Below are 23,248 nucleotides of genomic sequence, written 5' to 3' on the forward strand. Positions count from 1 at the left end.
AATACTGATTACCACAAGATCCTGTAGTTGGTCTACTTATATTCATAACCTATATAAATTAATTTTCAATGGATTGTTGAAAATCTGTAGGGTTTGCTGCTGACGAAGTTATTAATCTGGTGCTCATCCTTATGAGGGCTGCCCAGAAAGTAATGCACTGCATTTTTTTCTTCAACAATTCTTTGTTGAACGTAATGAGAATTACACATACGAAATAATGGTGTTTTATCTACACACCATATTTTTCTACATAATCTCCATGCCGTTCTACGGCCTTCCTCCAGCGCAAAACAAGGGCATGTATGTCCTGCCTGTGTCAATCCTTGTCCTGGTGGTGGAGCCAGTACTTCACTGTGTGAATCACCACCTCATCATCCTCAAAATGTCTTCCACAAATGGCATCCTTTAATGGCCCAAAAATAAGTGAAAGTCCAAGGGGGTAGATAAGGGCTGTTCTCTGCAGTGAGAAATTCAATGACTGCATGTTGCTTGTAATGTACATCACCTACAGTAGTAACACGATTCACATTTCCGTCGCACTTCACCTAGTGTAGACCGGGAACTGTCTGCTAGACCTGCCCGATGTGAACTGACTGGGTCCGGCCCGTGCTGCCAGAGTTGTTGTTGTTGTTATGCCAGCAGAGGTCGCGTCCGAATTCTCGCGTGCCCTCTGGTGGACGGGACTCTACTTGCAGCAACTACTGTCCGTGACGCGCCGTGCCAATGTGCACCTCCCGCGATCTTTCTGGTGGCTACAGCACTCCTCCTCCTTCGGGGGGTGCAGCCACTGTGATCCACTGCGTCGGAAGGTGGAGCGTCGGGCCAGAGTGATGACCTCCACATCCATTGGATGGCCGGAGTCGAGGGGATCTGCCAACCCTCGAGCCGGAACCTTCGAATACGGCTGGAAGTGAACCACACGAAGAGGCCCCCGTCGTCCCACAACTGGAGCCCGGGACAGAACGAGTAACAAGCTGTCGAACGCCGGATCCTGTTCCACCTCGGGAGGGTCAAGACCCAGTGGCGGGGACGAAGGGGAAGGGACAACCCCAGGTGAACCAGCCTCCTGAGAAACCGGGCCTGCTAGGGGGGCCGACTCTCGCTGTGGCATCTCGAACGATGGTGATGCCGGTCCTGGAGCTACTGGAGGCTGCCAAGGCTGAGAACCATCGCAGTGCGGCAGAGTCACAGCGGGGAGAGGAGGTAACGTCCCCTGTGAAACCAACACAGGTGTCGGCAATGGGGAAGCCGGTGTCCGAGAGATCGGAGGGTGGGTGCCCGAACGTGGACGTAGCTGATTTTGGTAATGACGTACCACCCGGTCCCCCGCCTGCAAGGTAGAGAGCCGGCGGCCATGTCGGCGCAGGACCACCGCCGGTATCCAACGTGGATTGCGACCAAACCCACGGGCCCAAACTGACGTACCCAGTGGAACGCCAGGCACTCCTTTTTGTGAAGACTGGCGAGGACCAGGCTGGAGGAGGTGCAGCAGAGTCCTAGGTTGACGCCCATGGAGGAGCTCTGCGGGACTGCTTTCTCCCATTGGTGTGGTCCGGTACGCCGTCAAGAAAAACGTCAATGCTTCCTCCGCAGGAAATTCGTGTACATACTTTTTCATCTGCGTCTTAAATATGCGCACCATGCGCTCGGCTTCCCCATTCCATTGTGGATGGAAGGGGGGAGAGCAAACGTGCCGAATACCGGAGCGCCTACAAAAATCCTGGAAGGTCTGCGAAATAAACTGCGGTCCATTGTCCGAGACCAGGGTGATTGGCAGACCTTCCACAGAAAAGATTTTTGCTAGTGCCTGGATTGCAACTTCTGAAGTGGTTGAGGAGCAGCGAACCACATATGGGAATCGCGAATAAGCATCAATGACAATGAGCCAAAAGCCATTGAGAAACGGGCCCGCAAAATCGATGTGAACACGTTCCCATGCTTGGGTTGCCGGCGGCCATGAAGAGAACACTGCCCTGGGAGATGCTTGTTGGCTCGCACACTGGGAACAGGCGGCCACCAAGTGCTCAATTTCTCTGTCAATACCGGGCCAGTACATATGTCTGCGAGCCAAGGTTTTAGTACGGGAAACACCCCAGTGCCCTGCATGTAATAACGTGAGGACCTCCCTTCGTAAACCTGCAGGAACAACCACGCGATGAGCTGTATCATCGGTAGCCAGAAGGAGAACTCCTTCCAAGACCGAGAGGCGGTCTCGTAGAAGAAAATAATTATGAAGAGGGTCCGAGGCCCGGCCCGGAGGGCGGGAAGACCACTCCTGCTGAATGAGGCGAACTACCTGCCAGAGAACCGGGTCAGCCGCCGTTTCCCTGGTGACTCGAGAACTAGTGATTGGGAAGCCATCAACCGCTTGGCGGGACGCCACATCCAAATGAAAACACACAATCTCCTCTCGATCGAACGTAGGATCTGGGCCCACCGGAAGACGGGAAAGAGCGTCGGCGTTGGCATGCTGTCCTGTAGGGCGAAAATGAATGTCATAATGGTACTTAGAGAGGAACAAGGCCCAGCGCTGTAGTCTGTGGGCCGCCCTATCCGGAATCTGAGAGGCGGGGCCAAATAACGATATTAACAGTTTATGGTCAGTGATTAACTGAAACTTCGTGCCATACAGGAAAGGGTGAAACTTGGTAACAGCGTAGACAATGGCCAAAGCCTCTTTTTCCACCTGGGAGTAATGGGCCTGCGCGGGACTAAGCGTTTTAGACGCAAACGCCAGTGGTTGCTTGGAACCATCTGCGTTGCGATGGGCCAGGACCGCCCGCACCCTATACTGCGAAGCGTCTGTAGCCAAGACCAACGGCTTATGGGGATCAAAAGTAGCCAAACAAGGGGCTGACGTGAGGAGGCCCTTCAACGAGGTGAACGCTCGCTCGCATGCAGGCGACCAATCAAAAGGAACACCCTTGTGCAGAAGGCCGTACAGGGGGTGGGCTATAGTGGAAGCCCTGGGAATGAACCGGTGGTAATAGGCTATCTTGCCTAAAAAAGCTTGTAACTCTTTCAGCAAAGCGGGCCGAGGAAGGTTGACGATACCTTGGACCAAACTTCCTAGTGGCTGGATGCCGTGCCGAGATATGGTGTAGCCCACATACTCAATGGACGGTTGGAAGAAGGTTGACTTATGCAGGTTGCAACGCAAGCCCACAGACCTGAATTTGAGAAAGAGGGTGCGAAGGTTGTGCAAGTGTTCCTTCGTGCTGCGGCCTGTGACAATTATGTCATCCAGGTAATTAATACAATGAGGGATTGTCGACGTGACATGCTCAAGATAACGCTGGAATATCGCCGGGGCACTGGATGTTCCAAAGGCCAACCGCTGGTATTGGTAAAGGCCAAACGGAGTGTTGACGACCGCAAGCCGTTTGGAGTCCTCATCAAGTGGTATCTGATGATAAGCCTCCGACAGATCGATTTTTGAAAAATATTGGCCTCCCGCAACAGCGGAGAACAATTCATCAGCACAAGGCAAAGGATAGGTGTCCACCACCAACTGTGAATTAATGGTGGCCTTGAAATCGCCACAAAGACGTAATTTTCCCGAGGGCTTCCTTACAATAACGAGGGGCGAAGCCCACTCACTGGAAGAAATGGGAAGAACGACCCCTAGGGCTGTCAGCCGGTCTAGCTCTTCCTTTACTGGAGGGCGGAGAGCCAAGGGGATCTGCCTCGCGTGTAAAAAACGCGGGCGAGCCGACGCCTTCAACGTTAAGTGAGCTTCAAAATCGGAAACACGCCCCAGGCCCTCTTCAAAAATATCTGGAAAGTCTGAGATCAAAGATTCCAATGATTGATAGGGAACGTCTTCGGAGACCAACTGTATGGTGTCAGCAATAGAAAAACCGAAAGCTTGAAAGGCATCCAGGCCAAAAAGGTTAGCGGAGCTCGCATCACTGACAACAATAAAAGTAATAGGCCGAGTGCCTGATTTGTAAGTCACGTCGGTAGTGAATTGACCCAACAGGGGAATGAACTGTTTACCATAACCGCGTAGAAGCCGGTAAACTGGCGCCAACGGGGGCGATCCAAGGTCGGAATAAGTTTCTGCATTCAACAACGAAACTGCCACGCCCGTATCTACTTGCAGTTGTAACCGGCGCGACTGAACCGACACCTCGATAAAGAGTTTGCGTGCCGATGCGTCGGGAGCCTGGCCCGATGAAACTTCCTGAATGTCAACGTCCATGTCCGCTGTACCTGCTTCCTTCGATTCTTTTGAGGCTGAGGGGCAAACTTTAGCAATGTGACCTTTTTTTATTACATTTGCGACAAACGGCCCAACGCTGGGGGCACTCTGACCGATCATGATGTATATAGCACGACGCACAGGATGGCAACAGGGGCCGGCGGCCGGAATTTTGTTTACGTGCCCTGCGGGAGCGGCCATAACGGCCGGACTGTACTGCTCGCACGTCGTCGACCCCGGACACAACGGACGCGGCCGCGCCGCCCTGAACCTCCGTGACATCGCACCACACTCCCAGCTGTTGGCCTGCTGCGTGAGAGACTTCATACAATTGAGCAATGGACAGGACTTCCTCGAGGGAAGGGTCTTCTAACTGCAGGGCCCGTTGCCGGACCTCCCTATCAGGGGCCGAACGAACAATGACGTCGCGTACCGTAACGTGGGCATACGACTCTCGTGACTGCTCCGTGACAAAATGACACTTGCGACTAAGACTGTGCAGGGTAGCTGCCCACGCCCGGTAAGACTGATGGGGCTGTTTCTTGCATTGATAGAACTCGACCCTAGCCGCCACAACATGCGTGCGGCGGCGATAATATGAAGACAGCAAGGAACACAATGCATCAAAGGACAAGGACGAGGGTTCCTGCAATGGCGCTAGCTGCCGCAAAACGTGATACAGCGAGGGAGATATCCAAGACAAGAAGAGAGCACGAATACCTCCGCATCGGCAACATGAAACGCCTGGAAATGCTGCCGAAGGCGGTGTTCATATGCGTCCCAATCCTCCGCCGTCTCGTCATACGGGGGAAAGGGAGGAGGGAACTGCGCCGGAGCAGACGGCGTGGAGAGCAACGCCGGAAGCACTTGTTTCATGGTGGCCAAGAGCTCAGTCTGCTGCGCAACCAAAACCCGCACCAAATCCTCCATGCCGTGGAGAAGCTGCGAAACTGGAACAACGACGCAACACGCGAAAGAACGACCCTACTCGTCGCCAATTGTGTAGTAACACGATTCACGTTTCCGTCGCACTTCACCTAGTGTAGACCGGGAACTGTCTGCTAGACCTGCCCGATGTGAACTGATTGGGTCCGGCCCGTGCTGCCGGAGTTGTTGTTGTTGTTGTTGTTGTTATGCCGGCAGAGGTCACGTCCGAATTCTCGCGTGCCCTCTGGTGGACGGGACTCTACTTGCAGCAACTACCGTCCGTGACGCACCGTGCCAATGTGCGCCTCCCGCGATCTTTCTGGTGGCTACAGCACCTACAGACACCATTTTGAAACTGTCCTGCAGCTACACTATATGATTGAAGTGATGGAAACTTTGGGTGCTCACTAAGGAGACTTCAAATAATAAGTACGTAATGTTCTGCAGTTGTAGGATTGTTTTTGGTTGAGGGGGGGAAAAATAATAATTCGGTGCATTTCTTTCTGGGAAACCCTCATACACTACTCTCAGTAAAGAAAGTTTTAATCTTAAAGACTCATATTATGCAATTTTCAAGAAATAAATGTTACTTTCAATTTGGACAGTACACCCCTTAAATCTTTTGGTGAAACTGCTGTCATTTCATTTCAAATAAAGATTACCTCCTGATTTCAGAAAAGAAAGATTAACGGTGATTCACTAAATAAAAACCATCTGTAACATTTGAGGTACTGAGTGGCCAACGCGGGATAAGCGCACTTTTTGAAAAATGTGAGTTAGGCACAGAAACTATAGTTAAAGTACATAAACATGTTGTGGCCAAGGAATATAAGTGAGAGCTTGACAGGTGCTGATATCTAATGGCAGCAAGGTGATGTGCTGGGGAGGGGGATGCATGATATCCTTGGAAGCCAACAGGTGCAAAGCTTCATTTGGAAGCAAACAGAGACATGTACACCATTTAATTCCATTGGCTTCTAACAAAACACTTGTTTCATGAAGTGTTGCAGTGATATTTCGTCAATGTTGTGGTATTCACCTTAAAAAAAGTTTATGTCTGTTTAGCTCACTGAACTACAAATGAACACAGAAGGGAACACAAAGCATTTTTGTTGCTGTATTTTAGAAAAAAAAAAAGGTATTGGGATGAGTAATAAGAAGTTAAAATGGAAGTAATGAATAATTTTTCCAGTAAATGTAACCTGTACTTTGATTGTAAGTGATAATGGTCTTTTTAGGTGGACATACAAATTTAATGTCATTTAATAAATACAAAAATTTGCAACTTTACTTAAGATTTTTGTTATATCCAGACATTTACAACAATAAAGCACATGTACCTGGTGATGAGGTATTGAATGAATAAAGAAGTAAACAAAGACAATTGGGTTTTGGTTGGCGGTTCCAACTGTTTTGGATGACAATAAGAACTAGTAGTCGAAAGTACCAAACTAGCTATTAGGACCTAATGTAATAGTGACTGTTAATGTAACAAGAGTGACCTTAACCTATCTGGTTTGTTTTATTGTGGGTGAAGGGATAATCAAGGAGACAACGTCAGTGTCAGACTATACTTATTCTTCCAAATCCAAAATAGATCACTTTTCCAGGACAAGAGACTCCAGGGAAAAGTTCAAAAGAAAACACTTGTGGAAGGAAGAAAAGCACAAGAAAATAGAAACTTTAGAAAGAGCATACTGCCAGGAAAGGAAAGTTCCATGCAGCCAAAACAGTGAAAAGTCATCTTTGTGAATGTAGATTCATGTGCACCATAAAAGTAGCTCAAATGACCCAGCCATCTTCGTGAATGTAGATTCATGTGCACCATAAAAGTACCTCAAATGAACCAGCAAGAGATTTCTGGTGATTACCGAAAATTGGGCAATCATAATTTACAAACTTCTTTTATATATTCTTCAGTCACACTGAAAGACCCAGAGAGCATTAAAAAAGGAGACAAAGTAAAAGACAGAAAATTAAGTTCAGAGTCCAGCCTATGTAGTACAATAGTTTGAAAAGAATTGTTTTGCTTAACTTTGGACGAACCTAACAAGAGAATTGACAATGTTTTATTGAAAAAAGTCAAAAGACATAACCACTGTTTCACCTAAAGTGTAGAGATTGAAGAAAGAGCCAACCAACAAGTTCCACAGGAAAGAATTGATTTACTAAAAGAACACATCAACAGTTTCCCTAAGTATATCATCACTATACCAGAGCAAGGAATCCAACCACGAAATTTCTTTCTTCAAATCTAAATATTAGAAAACTTACAGGTATTTGCAAAATATTTTAACCTGAAGTTCAAAAACCATCTCACACTGATACACATACGTCTTTTGACAGACTGGAAAACCTGATAAAAGGGTGGCAGTGAAAATGTTAATGCACTCAAAGTTAAAAAGGAGACTCATCTGAGGAAAGCAGACAAAAGGTAATGTTGTTGATCATTTTAGAGATTATGAGGCTACTGCAGTTATATGTTTTGATTAATATAAGACTCTCCCAACTACAGTACTCAAGCGTTTTATTGCAGACAGTTGTGGACATACAATTTCTGCGTGCCAGATTTAAGAAGTTCTACTGGCACAATGTTCATGTGGCATGAAGGTCACGCGGGGCAAGGCAGCTAGGAAATTGCATACTGAGGAGGACACAATAAGAATTATAATCATTAGGTTTTCATCTTATGTTGTAGCCAAAGCCCAGATTGAGTGAGATGATAATGGTGTCTTGGTCAAGAGAAGGCCTGACGGCACCCTAGATCATGGGGTGTATCGGAAGACAACGCACACTGATCTGTATTTGCACGCAGACAGCTGCCACCACCCTTCACAGAGGAATGGCGTACTTAAAACTCTAGTACATAGGGCGCGCACTATCTCTGACGCAGAGAGTCTACGTGGCAGATTCAACATGCTCTCCGCCCAACCACTGCATCACAACCTGTGGAGATGGATGAAATCACGAGGGAGGAGGTAGGCACTGCGTTTATCCCATATACAGGCGCACTCTCAGGGAAAATCGCCCGCATTTTGAAGAAACACCGGGTTCGAGCTGTGTTTTGTCCTCCGATTAAAACTCGTGCACTGGTGGGGAGCGCCAGAGATGACCTCGGTTTGAGGAAGGCTGGCGTGTACCAGATTCCGTGTCAATGTGGCAAGTCGTATATTGGTCAGACGATGCGTACCGTCGAGGATCGATGCCATGAACACCAGAGGCACACTCGACTGATGTATCCGAGCAAGTCGGCGGTCGCTGAACATTGTTTCTCGGAAAATCACGCTATGGAGTATGAACGCACGAGGATTCTGGTACAGGCGTAGAGATACTGGGACAGCGTTGTTAGAGAGGCCATCGAAATTCGCACCAATGACGACCTCATAAACCGTGACTGTGGCTATAATCTTAGCAAGGCTTGGGAACCAGCGATTGGGTTAATCAAGAGTAAATCGAGGAAATGTATAGTTGTGACGACCATGGCGGACAGAGCCATCACACCGACGTCACCTCAGACGCCGTCGCAATCTGTTCCACCGCGCGACCGTGGCGCGGGGCGCAGACGGCGGAGTGAGCGCGCCGCGGGCGGAGGGTATTTAAATCGGCCGCCGCCGCTACCGAACCCAGTTCCCCCTGAGCAGCCATAGTGTACGGATCTCCGTGCCGGCACGTTCACAGGAGCTCAGTCCATCAGTTCACCTGATGATGGCGACATGTATGATCGCCGAAATATTGTGCCCGTTGGACACTGTAGACCGGCAGTACACCCGTGGATATTTTGATTATCAAATACGCCGGGAGAAACTCAAGAATCACATTTTTGTTTATGATATACTAAAATTTTAGGTATTTTTTTACAATATATTGCTGTGACAATGCCTTTCCGTTCTTGTATTATTATTTTAATAATACAGTAAGAATTTTCTAAAACACATTTATGAGCTGAATATTTCCTTTTTCAATTCAATTTTTTGCTTGGAGGCCAATGGAGGTAAGTGCAACACCCTATCAAAAATGTTGCAAGAATAACAATATCATTGGTTGAATACTGTTACATTTTTGCAAAGAGCTGAACCACCTTAGTGATAAAAGAAACAAAGTTGTAGAACGAAACATTTATCCAGTACCGATTATAACCTGTAAACTTTGACTTTAATTTTTTCAGAATTTAAAAAGTGTCTCATCTCTTAACCTTTTGAGACCTCAATTGCTGTCAACATATAGATAAATTAATTAACAAGCTCAGCTCAACATGCGTTGCATTCTCCCACTGTGATGACTAAGATAAAATGCTAACTATTCCATACTTTCAAAACGTTTTATCTTATGGAATTATCTTCCAGATAAATGAAACTAAGCTACATTCAGCAATAGATAGAAGTATGAATACTAAGCAAAACAGACTACTGTACATCTTGCAGAGACCTATGAATGTTACTGTTATTCATACCCACACTTCGCAGAATATTTACTCCTTATTGGTATTTACTGCTAATAATAAAAATCAGTTCCAATTGCATTGAGATTTGTAACAACACAATACGAAAAATGATTTCCATTTCGATTTTATGTCCTCCTCTATGGTTTAGTGTGGCACAGTATACTGCTCCAACTGTTTTTCAACATGCTCCCATCTGACAAAGCAAGACACTGAAAGTTTCTATAAATTAAAAAAAGTATCTTACTGCTCTTTCCTTCTGTAAATTATATGATTACATATATTCAAGAACTGAAGATTCCTGTTGGCTGCATTCTAAGTAGCAATGTTGTTATTTCTGTGATACACAAAGATGACAATGATTCTTAGATAAAGATCAATGTTGCATATTAAACTAGTGACATGAGATAAACTGTATCTGTTTTGTTTTCACTGAAGTACAACTTCCCTGCTGGTTTTCTTACATAGTACTTAGCTTTGCAACGTACAAATACTTCACAAGAGCTTAATTACTACAGTTTCTAACAGCCGCTTCACTTTGTTAATTTATGTCCTCAGTTGTTCCTCATACCTGAAGGCGTGTTCTCTACATATTGAAAAGAATGCATGGATTTCCTATACCCTGCCAGCATTGATCACTATACACAGTTGGTGAAGCTGTGCATCATTCAGTAAGAATAATTTTATCAGTTTGTAAAAGTACTAAATAAGAACATTTTATAAAGTAGTTGTACACTTTTGATTACCTCAAGGGCTTGCATCTTTTGAAGTAATGATTTCCCTTCTGGTTTATGTCGGCTGTAAAATTCACCAAACCTTTCCTTGGCTACTAACTGCAGACCATATTTTTCGGCAAGCCTAGTCAAAATATGCAAAATATCAGAAACAAATATATCACTGTGATACCTAAATTATAAAGTAACACAGATAACAGAAAAACAGAGGTAATTTTAGTCCCCATCTTGACATAACTATCAAAATTTCATAGCTGTACTGTTTTTATAAGAAAAGGTACACGGAAAAATCAACAGAACATGAAAAAACCAACCAGCATCACTTTTGCAGGACCTTGTGAAACAGGCATTGCATACTTTACTTCACATACACATGGCTAAATTGTTATTTATGGGCATTAACAACGTTCAGGGATCAAAGATGGAAAATTAAAATGTCTGTATGTTTCTACTTGGCTGTAACAGCGTTACTACTGGTCTCACACACATGCTTTGAAGTGTACTACTCCTAAAAGTTCCTCAGGAATGAAAACTGAATGTCTATATTTAACACTTTTTTTCACATTTAATCGAACTTGAAATGCACAATAAACTGTAATTGTAAATCAAATTAAGAAAAAATCCAGATATATTTCTATACACATAGTCATTACTTACTTTCAGGAGTTGAAATTGCAGTACTGCTGACAGACACTCTAAAAGTAGACAACTATCCATTTTTTTTTAAGCTGTTAGTTCTTTTCTCAGGTACGAAAGATGCATGGGTTGTCTCCCCCCCCCCATCCCCACAACAGGCGGATCCCTCCTTTCCACTTTTCTCAACCTATTCTCGCTGAGAAAGCAGATGATATTTTGAAAAGCAGTCCAAATGCCATACGACAATTCTTGTATAATGTAAATACGTTTGGATTAGAGACCACTCACCAAAAAGCAGAAGCACACACTTACGCCCCTAAATGGTATCGGCTGTCCAGCCTGCACCATGTAGGGACAATAATGTGCGCAGGCGCGCACACGTACGTGTGTGTGTGTGTGTGTGTTACTCTAGCTCATCAAAGGATAAATCTTGAGTGCTTTTTTCTTTCTTTTGTGTATGCCTATTGACAATGCAACACTTCTGCTTTTTGGTGAATGGAAGGTAGTACAGGTGTTTTGTACTTCTACTGTGTCGATTAGCAAAGCAGAAACAGCTACATGAGAAATGGACAGCTGGAGAAGCAGGCATGACTAGAAACCATTACAGGTGTATGAACAACGGAAATACTGCCTATGTAAAAAAGACCTTGCGACTCTGAAAAGTTTCTGATTGATTATATGTACGATAAGACAGGGATTTCAGAACCAAATTTTAAACTGCTGAATATTTCCATAGGCAGATGTGGATTCTGACCATTATTTACTGGTTATGAAATGCAAATTAAAATGGAAGACATTACAGAAAGCAGTAAATTGAGGAGATGGGACCTGAATAAACTGAAAGGACCAGAGACTGTCGGCAACTTCAAAGGGACCTTTAGGCAACAACTGATTGAAATAGGGACATGGAATACAACAGAGGACAAATACGTACCTTTGGGGGATAAAATAGTGAAGACCACAATGGCTCAAACAGGCAAAAAGACTAAGACAAGCATAAATCATTGGATAACACAAGAGATATTGGATTTAATTAATGAAAATATAAAAAATGCAGCAAATGTGTTGGGTGGTTGTAATTAAACTGATGGTGTTCGGAGTGCTACAGTACGGACTGTATATGTTGCACGACACTGGAACATTTTACGTATGGTCATTAATTGGTGCGCTCACAAGAGTATGCTGGAAAAATAATAGCTCCACTTTCTGCCATCAGGTGAAAATATGGCACATTAAGCAGTTGGTATATGAAATGTTTCATGTTCTGACACCAGTATGCTTTCTGTCGCTTGGTAACAGATGTTTATTTCTTTTGTGAAGTGACTGTTGGTGTAAAGGGTTAAGAAAGTTTAAGTTTTCTACTGAAGTTCTGTTAAAAGAATGCCAGCAATAACAGCACCTCATTGCAGGAATAGCTGGCAGCAACAACTGCAAAGATGTGTTACATCAATAAAAAGGCTAAAGAATATGATAAAGAAATTTGAAGAAACAGGTGAATTAGGTAATGAAGCAGAGGTAGGGAGGCAGCCCACTCCCATGACAGTTTCTGATCAATTTGCTGTAGCTATAGTGGACCGTGCAGCACATGTCTTCAATTCTGTAGCCAGCACTCAAGCAGTGGCACAGGAATTCTCTCTCCCCTGGTTAATAGTTAAAAAGATTTTGCAGTGCATTTTACAATAGTATCCCTACAAGATTCAGAACATGCGTCAAATGAAGCCTCAAGATGGGCTACAACGCCATGGGTTTGCTCTTCAGTTATTTGTTCACATGGAAATGGATGACATGCCGCTGGGGAACCTTCTTTGGATGGATGAGGCACTCCTTACTCTGCATCACTCTATAGATGCCGGAACTGTCACATATGAGGTTCTACTCCACCAAATATTGTGGATGCACATCCACTGCACTCGGCTTATGTGACTGTGTGGTGTGGATTCACAAGCTCCTTCACAGTCTGTTTTTCTTCGAGGAGATGGCACCTTGCAGGTCTGTTAAGTGTACAGTTACACCTGCACGTCATAAGCACATCTTTGTGCAGCACGTGATTCATGCTTTGCAGGAATGTTACTGTGTTCACACCACTAGTTTCATGCAAGATGGGATGACATCCCATTTTGCTTGTTTTGAGAAACTTGCATTAACAACCTAATCATCTCTACGTAATTTCAAGACGTGTGCCTTTCAGACCCCAGTATATAAATCCAAGTGACTTCTGGTTGTGCCAATATCTAAAAAGCTGTGTCTATCAGGAATGTCTCTAGACTTTTCCTAACCTCACAGATAGCATGTTGTGACATAGAGCTCTGATTACACTGGACATGCTGTGAGCAACTGTCGTTGATACCGTGTTACAGATGCAAAATGTTGCTGAGTCAGGAGACCATACTGAACACGTTTTAACTTGTGACCATATCCTAATAAACATGCCAGAACCATCATTATTGTGTGTTTGATCGTTCCGCCCCTTTTCTTGCATCCACAGCACATTCTGACTGCTTACAGTGCCTTACTTTCACCTGGTATCAGGAAATGCATGTGCACCAATTAATGAACATACCTACGATGTTTCAGCAACCTGTCTTGAATACAGATCACACTGCAGCATTATCAACACTGTCAGTTTAATTATAACCACGTGATAGCATGCAAAGCCAATAGCCCTGCCACATTGGTAATGCTGGTTTCCTTCATACCACCCAGTCTGCCGAGTGCAGTTGGCAAGCAGAGTACACTTAGCCCTTGTGAGCAAATTGAGGAGGTACTTGATGGTTAGTTGGTGGTGGTTTTGAATTTGGAAGGGAGGAGGGGAGGGGAGGGGGACAAACAGCAAGGTTATCGCTGCCATGATCTAATCAAGGGAGGAACAACACAGACAGCACAGCCCTGTCAAGGAAAAACGGATACAATGCAAACAAAAAGAAAAAAGGAATGACAGGGCAGCAGGAAGAAGAAAGAACAGGAGGGGGGTGGGTGGAAACGGTGAGAGCAGGGGTGCCCTAGAAACGATATACATGATGTGGCGGCGCCGCCGCCGCCGCCGCCGCCGCCACCACCACCACCACCACCACCACCACATCCTGACACCAACAATATACAATTATCATGATACAAGATGACAACACCAGGAAAAGAAAAGGGGAAACAAAACAGCACAACAGATCACACAAAATGTTGGGAAACGTCGAGGAGAATCTGGCTGGTGTGGAGGTAAGGTCAAGGCCTCCATAACCAATGCTTACACTGAGGGACTCAAATCCCAGAGGAAAATTCAAGGACCTACACCTGAGAGGACAAAGCGCTTTCATGAAGAAAACCAAGGACAGACGTAACCATGCTGTCCGATAATAGCTGAGACAAGGAAGGTGGAAGGGGAAATTTAGTATGAAGGACCACAAGGTGGGGGCAGTCCAGCAAAATAAGGATCACTGATCACTGTGAGGGGAGCCCAGCAACTATGAAGGAAGGGTGGGGGTGGGAGGGCCTCACTGCGGAGTAAAAAAAACTGTAGATCAACCTAGTACGGCCAATACGAAGACGGCCGAGGATGGAATATTCCTGCAGAGAGAGGCAGAGGGAAGAACACTATGTAGTGGAAGTCTCCTTGACTGTGCAAAGTTTATGAGACAGGGGAGTAGCCTCTCTACAGCTGGCATGCAATTGAGTAAAAAGGGATTTGATGTAAAGTCATAACTCCACCCCTGGAGGGGTCTGAACCCCAACCAGACTATCAGTAAATTCATTACCTGGTATACCTACATGGTCAGGACCCCAAACAAAATCGACCAAACAAGCAGTAGCACCACCAAGATCAGCAAGAAAGTCGTGAATGGCAGAGATCCAGGCATGGCAGGGAAAAACTTCAAGTGATACCTGAAAGCCACTCATCGAGTCCATAGATAACAAAACTTGGGTGAAAGAGAACTGTTTAATGAAGCAGAGATGCTGATACATGACTATTAATTCTGCGGTAAACACCCCACATGTGACACACCAAGATATGGTATTTCATGCCAACAGAAGACGTGAAGGCATGTCCCACATGATTGGCAGATTCAGAGCCATCTGTGTCAAAAACAATGGCATCCTGAAACTCCCATAAGAGCATTTGGAACACACAACACAAGACCATTGGAGTGACAAAGCTTTCGGACCCTGTGGAAGAGTCCATCTGAATCTGGGGCTGACGAACTAACCAAGGGGAGGGTGGTCAGGAAAGAACATGGGGAAGAGGACAAGGAGGGGAGATGAAAGTCATGGCAGAGAGAAGCAAGGCAAGGCAAAGCAAAACAAAACCGGTAGACCCAACCGATGGTGGGCAGTGGGCGGGAGATGGCTCAAAGTTGCAAAAAGAAGAGAATAGGAGCAGTGAGCAGGGGAAGAGAGGATGGTAATGGCATAGGAAACCACGAGCTGGGACCACCAAATTGAAACTAGTGATATGGTTGAACACCTGGATGAGATATTGTCATTGTGAAGGACTGAGGTGTTGAAGCAATTGGTTATGGATGTAATCACGGCCAGGAGCTGAACTGTGGGAAGAAGAAAGAGCCAGAAGCAGCTTCTATTCAGTAACAGGTTCATTGGAGGATACCGCCTGACAAGGGGTAAAACATAAGCAGGAAGCTTCAGCTCACTGTTTCCAGATATCAGGCAGCTGGACATGAGGCTGAAGCTGTTGCCGTCGCAAAATGGGTTGAGAGGTGTTCTGCAAGAACTGATGGATCTGTACAAGGGCAACCTGAAAAGGCAAGTCCTGGAGTGTAGCCCACACCCATGACAATGGGGACACAAGAACCTAGAGAGGACACAAAGCATTTCCAACACATCCGTTTGCTCTCTGCTTTGGCACCAAGACGTTTAAAGGTAACAAGACCGGCAGCGGATAGGTGCCACTTAAAATGTTGCAAGGCACGAAGACAATCACAGATAACAGAGACTGGCCGTGCTCCAGCATGGAAATGGCTGACAGCGAGTGGGGCCTGTCAAGCAGGGAACAGCAACGCCAGCAGTGTGAATTATTTTATCAGACAGATCGCAAATGACTGGAATACAACTTGACAAAGATGGTGGAAAAAAAAAAAAACCTGGGAGGTATATAGAGGCCAATCAGGATGATGGGAAGCCCAGCGAGATAACCTTGTCATCAGGAGGCGGGAAGGGAATGAGATCATCAATGGGACGTGGTCACTATCACAAAGGTCATCGTGTGGCAACCAGCGTATGGAAGGAAGAAGGGGACGGAAAGAAAGCAAGAGATCAATGGCAGAGAAAGTACCATATGCAGCACTAAAATGAGTAGGGGAATCATCATTAATTAGGCACAGATCATGGTCCACAAGTAATTGGTCAATGAAAAGCTCCCAATTGGATGAAAAAGCATTGCCCCACCAAGGGTGATGTGCATTAAAATCCTGAAGGAGGAGGAAGGGAGGGGGGCTGTTGCTGTAGGAGAGTAGTTAGGGCAGCAGATGTAGGTGGCCTGTCATGAGGGAGATATAGCAAACAGTGACTGCAGAGTCCAAATGGACACAAACGGCAACTGCTTTCAATGAGGAACAAGACTGGAACCATGTACTAACGATATCCATATAGACCAACGTGCAGACACTACCGGAAGCCCTCAAAGGACTGGCCAGGTTCCAACAGAAAGCACAGAATCAACAAAAAGTTGGTGAGTGAGTGTCAGTAAAATATTTCTGGAGAACAACAAAAGCAGCCAAGTAAAATGCAACTCTGGGAGGTGATGGCAGTATTCATTTCAGTTCCACTGAACAAGCACGGAGTGGATATCCAAGATGGAGGCAAACAAGCTGGAGCCAATCACGCTTCTGGGTCCCTATCCATCACTAAAGAGAACAGGATACTTAAATAAAAGTCAGACTCTTGTTGCAAGAGGGGAGATACAACCTCTGGAGGCATGGGGGTGGGGTGTAGGAGGCTGGGGGCACTTCTAGGACTTATGTTTCTTCTTCTTCTTTTTCTTCTTCTCCTCCTCCTCCTCCTCCTCCTCCTCTTCCTCCTCCTCCTCCTTCACAGGTTGAGAAGGGCAGGGCACAGAGGAAGAGCAGGCTTCCACAAGTTCTGAAACCAGAAGAAGGCGGCACACCTTGGGGCACACAGACAGTGTGTCCTATGGTCGAGTTGTGGTAGCAGACCTTCGACCAGAGAGATGCCGAGAGGAGGAGCCCTAGAAGGGAGTTCCATCACTGGTGGGTGCCAAAGAATGGGGGCACCGTTCAGCTGAGGAGGGGGCGGCACTTGGAGGGAAGGGCATGGGAACCACAGGGGACGGGGAGAGGAAAGGGGGGGGGGGGGTTGGGACTGGGGTAAGGAAGGGGGAGGAGGGGAAAGGATGTAACAGAGGCAAAAGCAGAAGTCACTGACACAGGATGAAGTCAGTCAAATTTCTGACAAGCCCCAGTGTGAGACAAACAATTCAGGGCCTTATACTCTTGTATCTTCTTTTCTTTCTTACAAGCAGGGCAATCTGGTGAGCACGCAGAGTGATGGTAGTGACAATTAACAATCACAGATGGCGGAACACAGGGGCTCCCCTCATGGAGAGGGTGTCCACAGTCACCACAGAGGGTCTGCCATACAGTGGAAAGATGTACCCAAAACGTAAGTTCTGGAAGCACCTCATGGATGGTGGAATGTACGGCTTCATGTCACACTGATAACAAATAACCTTGACCATCTCTGGGAGGGTATCTGCCTCAAATGCCAGAATAAAGGCGTCAGTATCAGTGTGATTGGCACACGTCAAACAAAATGTATGCCCTATCATTCCAGATTGGCCCAGAGAGTTCCTCATCAGTTTGAAGGATGAGGTCTCTATGAAAAATGACTACCAGGACCATAATCTGAGACTGATGAGATGCAACAGATACTGGGACGGTGTCAAGATGATCACATACACAAAGATCTGCAGACTGGGCGACATAAGCAGTTTTGTAAACAGTAGGGAACCTGACCACAACTCACTGAGAAATTCCACTTCGCTAAACTTATGTTTGATATATTCCACAGAAAATAATGGCTTTGTGACAGTCAATGTGTCCCGGTCCGTCCTAGTACAGACAAGGTAGCACAGAAAGTGTTTCACCACAAGCCAGTGAGCCTAACCTTCCTCCCAGTATGTAGCAGAGAAGGGAAGGATGCACGGTCATAAGAAGTAGCATTCAGTGATCTGTTACCACTCAGAGACAGCCATAGAATAACAGCCAGAACTTTGGACCTTGATAGGTTTTATAGCCCCTCCCATGAACCACAGACCTTGCTGTCAGTGGGGAGGCTTGAGTGCTTCAGCAATACAGATAACCGTAACGTAGGTGCAACCACAACGGAGGGGTATCTGTTGAGAGGCCACACAAACATGTGGTTCCTGAAGAGCGGCAGCAGCCGTTTCAGTAGTTGCAGGGGGCAACAGTCTGGATGATTAACTGATCTGGCCCTGTAACACTAACCAAAACGGCCTTGCTGTTCTGGTACTGCGAACGGCTGAAAGCAAGGGGAAACTACACCCGTAATTTTTCCTGAGGGCATGGAGCTTTACTGTATGGTTAAATGATGATGGTGTCCTCTTGGGTAAAATATTCCAGAGGTAAAATTGTCCCCCATTCGGATCTCCGGGTGGGGACTACTCAAGAGGACGTTGTTATCAGGAGAAAGAAAGCTGGCGTTCTACAGATCGGAGCGTGGAATGTCAGATCCCTTAATCGGGCAGGTAGGTTAGAAAATTAAAAAGTGAAATGGATAGGTTAAAGTTAGATATAGCGGGAATTAGTGAAGTTCAGTGGCAGGAGGAACAAGACTTTTGGTCAGGTGAATAAAGGGTTATAAATACAAAATCAAATAGGGGTAATACAGGAGTAGGTTTAATAATGAATAAAAAAAACAGGAGGCGGGTAAGCTACTACAAACTGCATAGTGAACGCATTATTGTGGCCAAGATAGACACGAGCCCACCCCTACTATAGTAGTACAAGTTTATATGCCAACTAGCTCTGCAGATGACGAAGAAATTGAAGAAATCTATGATGAGATAAAAGATATTATTTAGATAGTGAAGGCAGACGAAAATTCAATAGTCATGGGTGACTGGAATTCGATAGTAGGAGAAGGAAATGTAGCAGGTGAATATGGATTACGGGTAAGAAATGAAAGAGGAAGCCGCCTGGTAGAATTTCGCACAGAGCATAACTTAATCATAGCTAACACTCAGTTCAAGAATCATAAAAGAAGGTTGTATACATGGAAGAACCCTGGAGATACTAGAAGGTTTCAGATAGATTATATAATGGTAAAACAGAGATTTAGGAACCAGGTTTTAAATTGTAAGACATTTCCAGGGGCAGATGTGGACTCTGACCACCATCTATTGGTTATGAACTGTAGATTAAAACTGAAGAAACTGCAAAAAGGTGGGAATTTAAGGAGATGGGACCTGGATAAACAGAAAGAACCAAAGGTTGTACAGAGTTTCAAGGAGAGCATAAGGGAACAATTGACAGGAATGAGGGAAAGAAATACGGTAGAAGAAGAATGGGTAGCTTTGAGGGATGAAGTAGCGAAGGCAGCAGAGGATCAAGTAGGTAAAAAGACGAGGGCTATTAGAAATCCTTGGGTAACAGAAGAAATATTGAATTTCATTGATAAAAGGAGACAATATAAAAATGCAGTAAATGAAGCAGGCAAAAAGGAATACAAACATCTCAAAAATGAGATCGACAGGAAGTGCAAAATGGCTAAGCAGGGATGGCTAGAGGACAAATGTAAGGATGTAGAGGATTGTCTCACTAGGGGTAAGATTGATACTGCCTACAGGAATATTAAAGAGACCTTTGGAGAAAAGAGAACGACTTGTATGAACATCAAGAGCTCAGATGGAAACCCAGTTCTAAGCAAAGAAGGGAAAGGAGAAAGGTGGAAGGAGTATATAGAGGGTCTATACAAGGGTGATGTACTTGAGGACAATATTATGGAAATGGAAGAGGATGTAGACGAAGATGAAATGGGAGATATGATACTGCGTGAAGATTTGACAGAGCACTGAAAGACCTGAGTTGAAACAAGGCCCCCGGAGTAGACAACATTCCATTGGAACTACTGACGGCCTTGGGAGAACCAGTCCTGACAAAACTCTACCATCTGGTGAGCAAGATGTATGAAACAGGCGAAATACCCTCAGACTTCAAGAAGAATACAATAATTCCAATCCCAAAGAAAGCAGGTGTTGACAGATGTGAAAATTACCGAACTATCAGTTTAATAAGTCACAGCTGCAAAATACTAACACGAATTCTTTACAGACGAATGGAAAAACTAGTAGAAGCCAACCTCGGGGAAGATCAGTTTGGATTCCGTAGAAATGTTGGAACACGTGAGGCAATATTGACCATACAGCTTATCTTAGAAGCTAGATTAAGAAAAGGCAAACCTACATTTCTAGCATTTGTAGACTTAGAGAAAGCTTTTGACAATGTTGACTCGAATACTCTCTTTCAAATTCTGAAGGTGGCAGTGGTAAAATACAGGGAGCAAAAGGCTCTTTACAATTTGCACATAAACCAGATGGCAGTTATAAGAGTCGAGGGGCATGAAAGGGAAGCAGTGGTTGGGAAAGGAGTGAGACAGAGTTGTAGCCTCTCCGCGATGTTATTGAATCTGTATATTGAGCAAACAGTAAAGGAAACAAAAGAAAAATTCGAAGTAGGAATTAAAATCCATGGAGAAGAAATAAAAACTTTGAGGTTCGCCGATGACATTGTAATTCTGTCAGAGACAGCAAAGGACTTGGAAGAGCAGTTGAATGGAATGGACAGTGTCTTGAAAGGAGGGTATAAGATGAACATCAACAAAAGCAAAACGAGGATAATGGAATGTAGTTGAGTTAACTCGCGTGATGCTGAGGGAATTAGATTAGGAAATGAGACACGTAAAGTAGTAAAGGAGTTTTGCTATTTGGGGAGCTAAAGAACTGATGATGGTCAAAGTAGAGAGAACATAAAATGTAGACCGGCAATGGCAAAGAAAGCGTTTCTGAAGAAGAGAAATTTGTTAACATCGAGTATAGATTTGTGTCAGAAAGTCATTTCTGAAAGTATTTGTATGGAGCGTAGCCATGTATGGAAGTGAAACATGGACGATAAATAGTTTAGACAAGAAGAGAATAGAAGCTTTTGAAATGTGGTGCTACAGAAGAAAGCTGAAGATTAGATGGGTAGATCACATTAGGAGGTATTAAATAGAATTGGGGAGAAGAGGAGTTTGTGGCACAACTTGACTAGAAGATGGGATCGGTTGGTAGGACATGTTCCGAGGCATCAAGGGAACACCAATTTAGAACTGGAGGGCAGCGTGGAGGGTAAAAATCGTAGAGGCAGACCAAGAGATGAATACACTAAGCACACTCAGAAGGATGTAGGCTGCAGTTCGTAATGGGAGATGAAGCAGCTTGCACAGGATAGAGTAGCATGGAGAGCTGCATCAAACCAGTCTCAGGACTGAAGACCACAACAACAACAACAACAAAAACAGGTTTTATGGGCAAAGCATCCACCCCGACACCACCCATAATGACCAGGGGCTCTCCCCGTGGGCGACTTCCAGCCACAACAATGGACAACCGGCACTGGCACGATGCATTGGCGGGAGTTCCGAAGCTCTGGAATGACAAGCAACCGCTACTATACTTGAGGAGGCAACAGCTCAAGCATCAGAAATGCGATACTCGTGTGAATGGGTACGTAACAGCCCCATGACAAGGACTGGCTACATGTGCTGGTGTGGAGGGGGCTATGGTGGGGGAAAGCAGAGGGGAAGGAAGGGGGGCGAGGAATCCATTCTGTAGAAACTAGGGAGTTCTGCCCCAAGTGGCTCACACTACAGACAGAAAATTTAGTAGAAGTGGAAGTCAAACCCAAAGAGGAACAAAACCTCAAGGAATACAGGAAATCAGGTGGATAGCTAGGTCGACACAAATAAGAACACCAAGAGAGGGGAAGGAGGAGGCAACGGGGAAGGAGAGAGGATGGGGAGATGGGCACGGGGTCGGAAATGCAGCCCGTGAAATAAGAATGGGTTGCAACAGCTCTGGCCTCATGGGCACCTCACACAAACTCACGCTATAACCATGAGCCCCCCAGGGAGGGGGGGGGGGGGGGGGGGGGGGGGGGAGGAGAGAGAAGTAGTAGACAAAACTGAATACATGCATCTAAAAAAGTATATTGGTAGAAAGTGCAAAATGGCTAAATAGTGATGTCTATACCATCAATGCAAGGCTTTAGAAGCAACCACGGCTAGAAAACAGACAGGTGTCACCTATAGGAAAAGTAGAGAGACCTTTGGAGAAAAGAAAAGCAATTGAACGATTATTTCAAGAGCTCGGATGACAAGCCAGCACTAACAAATCAAGGGAAAGCAGAGAGGTGGGAGTAATATATAGAAGGGCTATACAAGAGAAATGAACTTCAGGACAATATTATCGAAAAGGAAGAGGCAGCAGACAACAAGATGGAAGTTGTGATAGTACAAAAAAAAATTTACAAATCACTGAAAGATCTAAACTGAAATTAGGCACCTGGAATACACAACATACCCTTGGAATTATTGAGATTCTCAGGAGAGCTTGTTATAATTAAACTATTATAGATAAGTAGTCCAATCACATTACTGTGATCACTGCCTACGTTTGACATCAACGTGCAATAACACCTCAAAAACAGCAAGTGACAGCACTAACAACAATAGGGGTGTATAGGGCATATGGGTGAGTGGGGTGCAGAAAACAGTGGAGTTGTCATCGTAATGTGCAGAACGATTTGTCTTGCATACAAAAGCGCACAATTACTGGCTTTAGTGCCAAGGATGAAAGCATTTCTGAAACGGCTAAGTTTGTAAATTGTTTGTGTGCCTCCGTGATTAAAGTATACCGAGCGTTGGAAAATGGTAGAATCCAAAACAGCTGTTGATGCAACTTATGGTGCACCACAGACCATAGATGAAAGAGGTGAACAAGTGCTATGGAGATGTATACAGGCAAATATAATTGCAACTATAAAATAACTGACCAATCAGGTGACCCAAGGGACTACCAACTGTCTCTCCTCGACAACTGTTCAGCGAACGTTGCTGCGTATTGGTCTCTACAGAAGGCACCTGGTTCATGCAACCCTGCTGACTGCTGTTCATTGATGACGAAGGCTGGAATCTGCATGCCAATACCACAACTGCACATCCAATGAGTGGTGTCAGGTGACCTTTTCAGATTAATCACATTTTATGCTCCATCCAACAGATGGCTGG

At 45.2% G+C, this 23,248-nt stretch overlaps 1 protein-coding gene across 1 annotated transcript in view; it reads right to left on the reverse strand.

The window, feature by feature from the left end:
* Nucleotides 1–23,248, reverse strand: part of LOC124742197 (mRNA cap guanine-N7 methyltransferase-like) — a 129,956-nt gene that overhangs the window by 76,121 nt on the left and 30,587 nt on the right. The window contains exon 4 of the mRNA XM_047248768.1: nucleotides 10,316–10,427. Coding sequence (XP_047104724.1) covers nucleotides 10,316–10,427 — 112 coding nt within the window. The remainder of the gene's footprint in view (nucleotides 1–10,315; nucleotides 10,428–23,248) is intronic.

The sequence above is a fragment of the Schistocerca piceifrons genome, unplaced genomic scaffold, assembly GCF_021461385.2.
Source record: "Schistocerca piceifrons isolate TAMUIC-IGC-003096 unplaced genomic scaffold, iqSchPice1.1 HiC_scaffold_2181, whole genome shotgun sequence".
In the NCBI taxonomy this organism is placed as follows: domain Eukaryota; kingdom Metazoa; phylum Arthropoda; class Insecta; order Orthoptera; family Acrididae; genus Schistocerca; species Schistocerca piceifrons.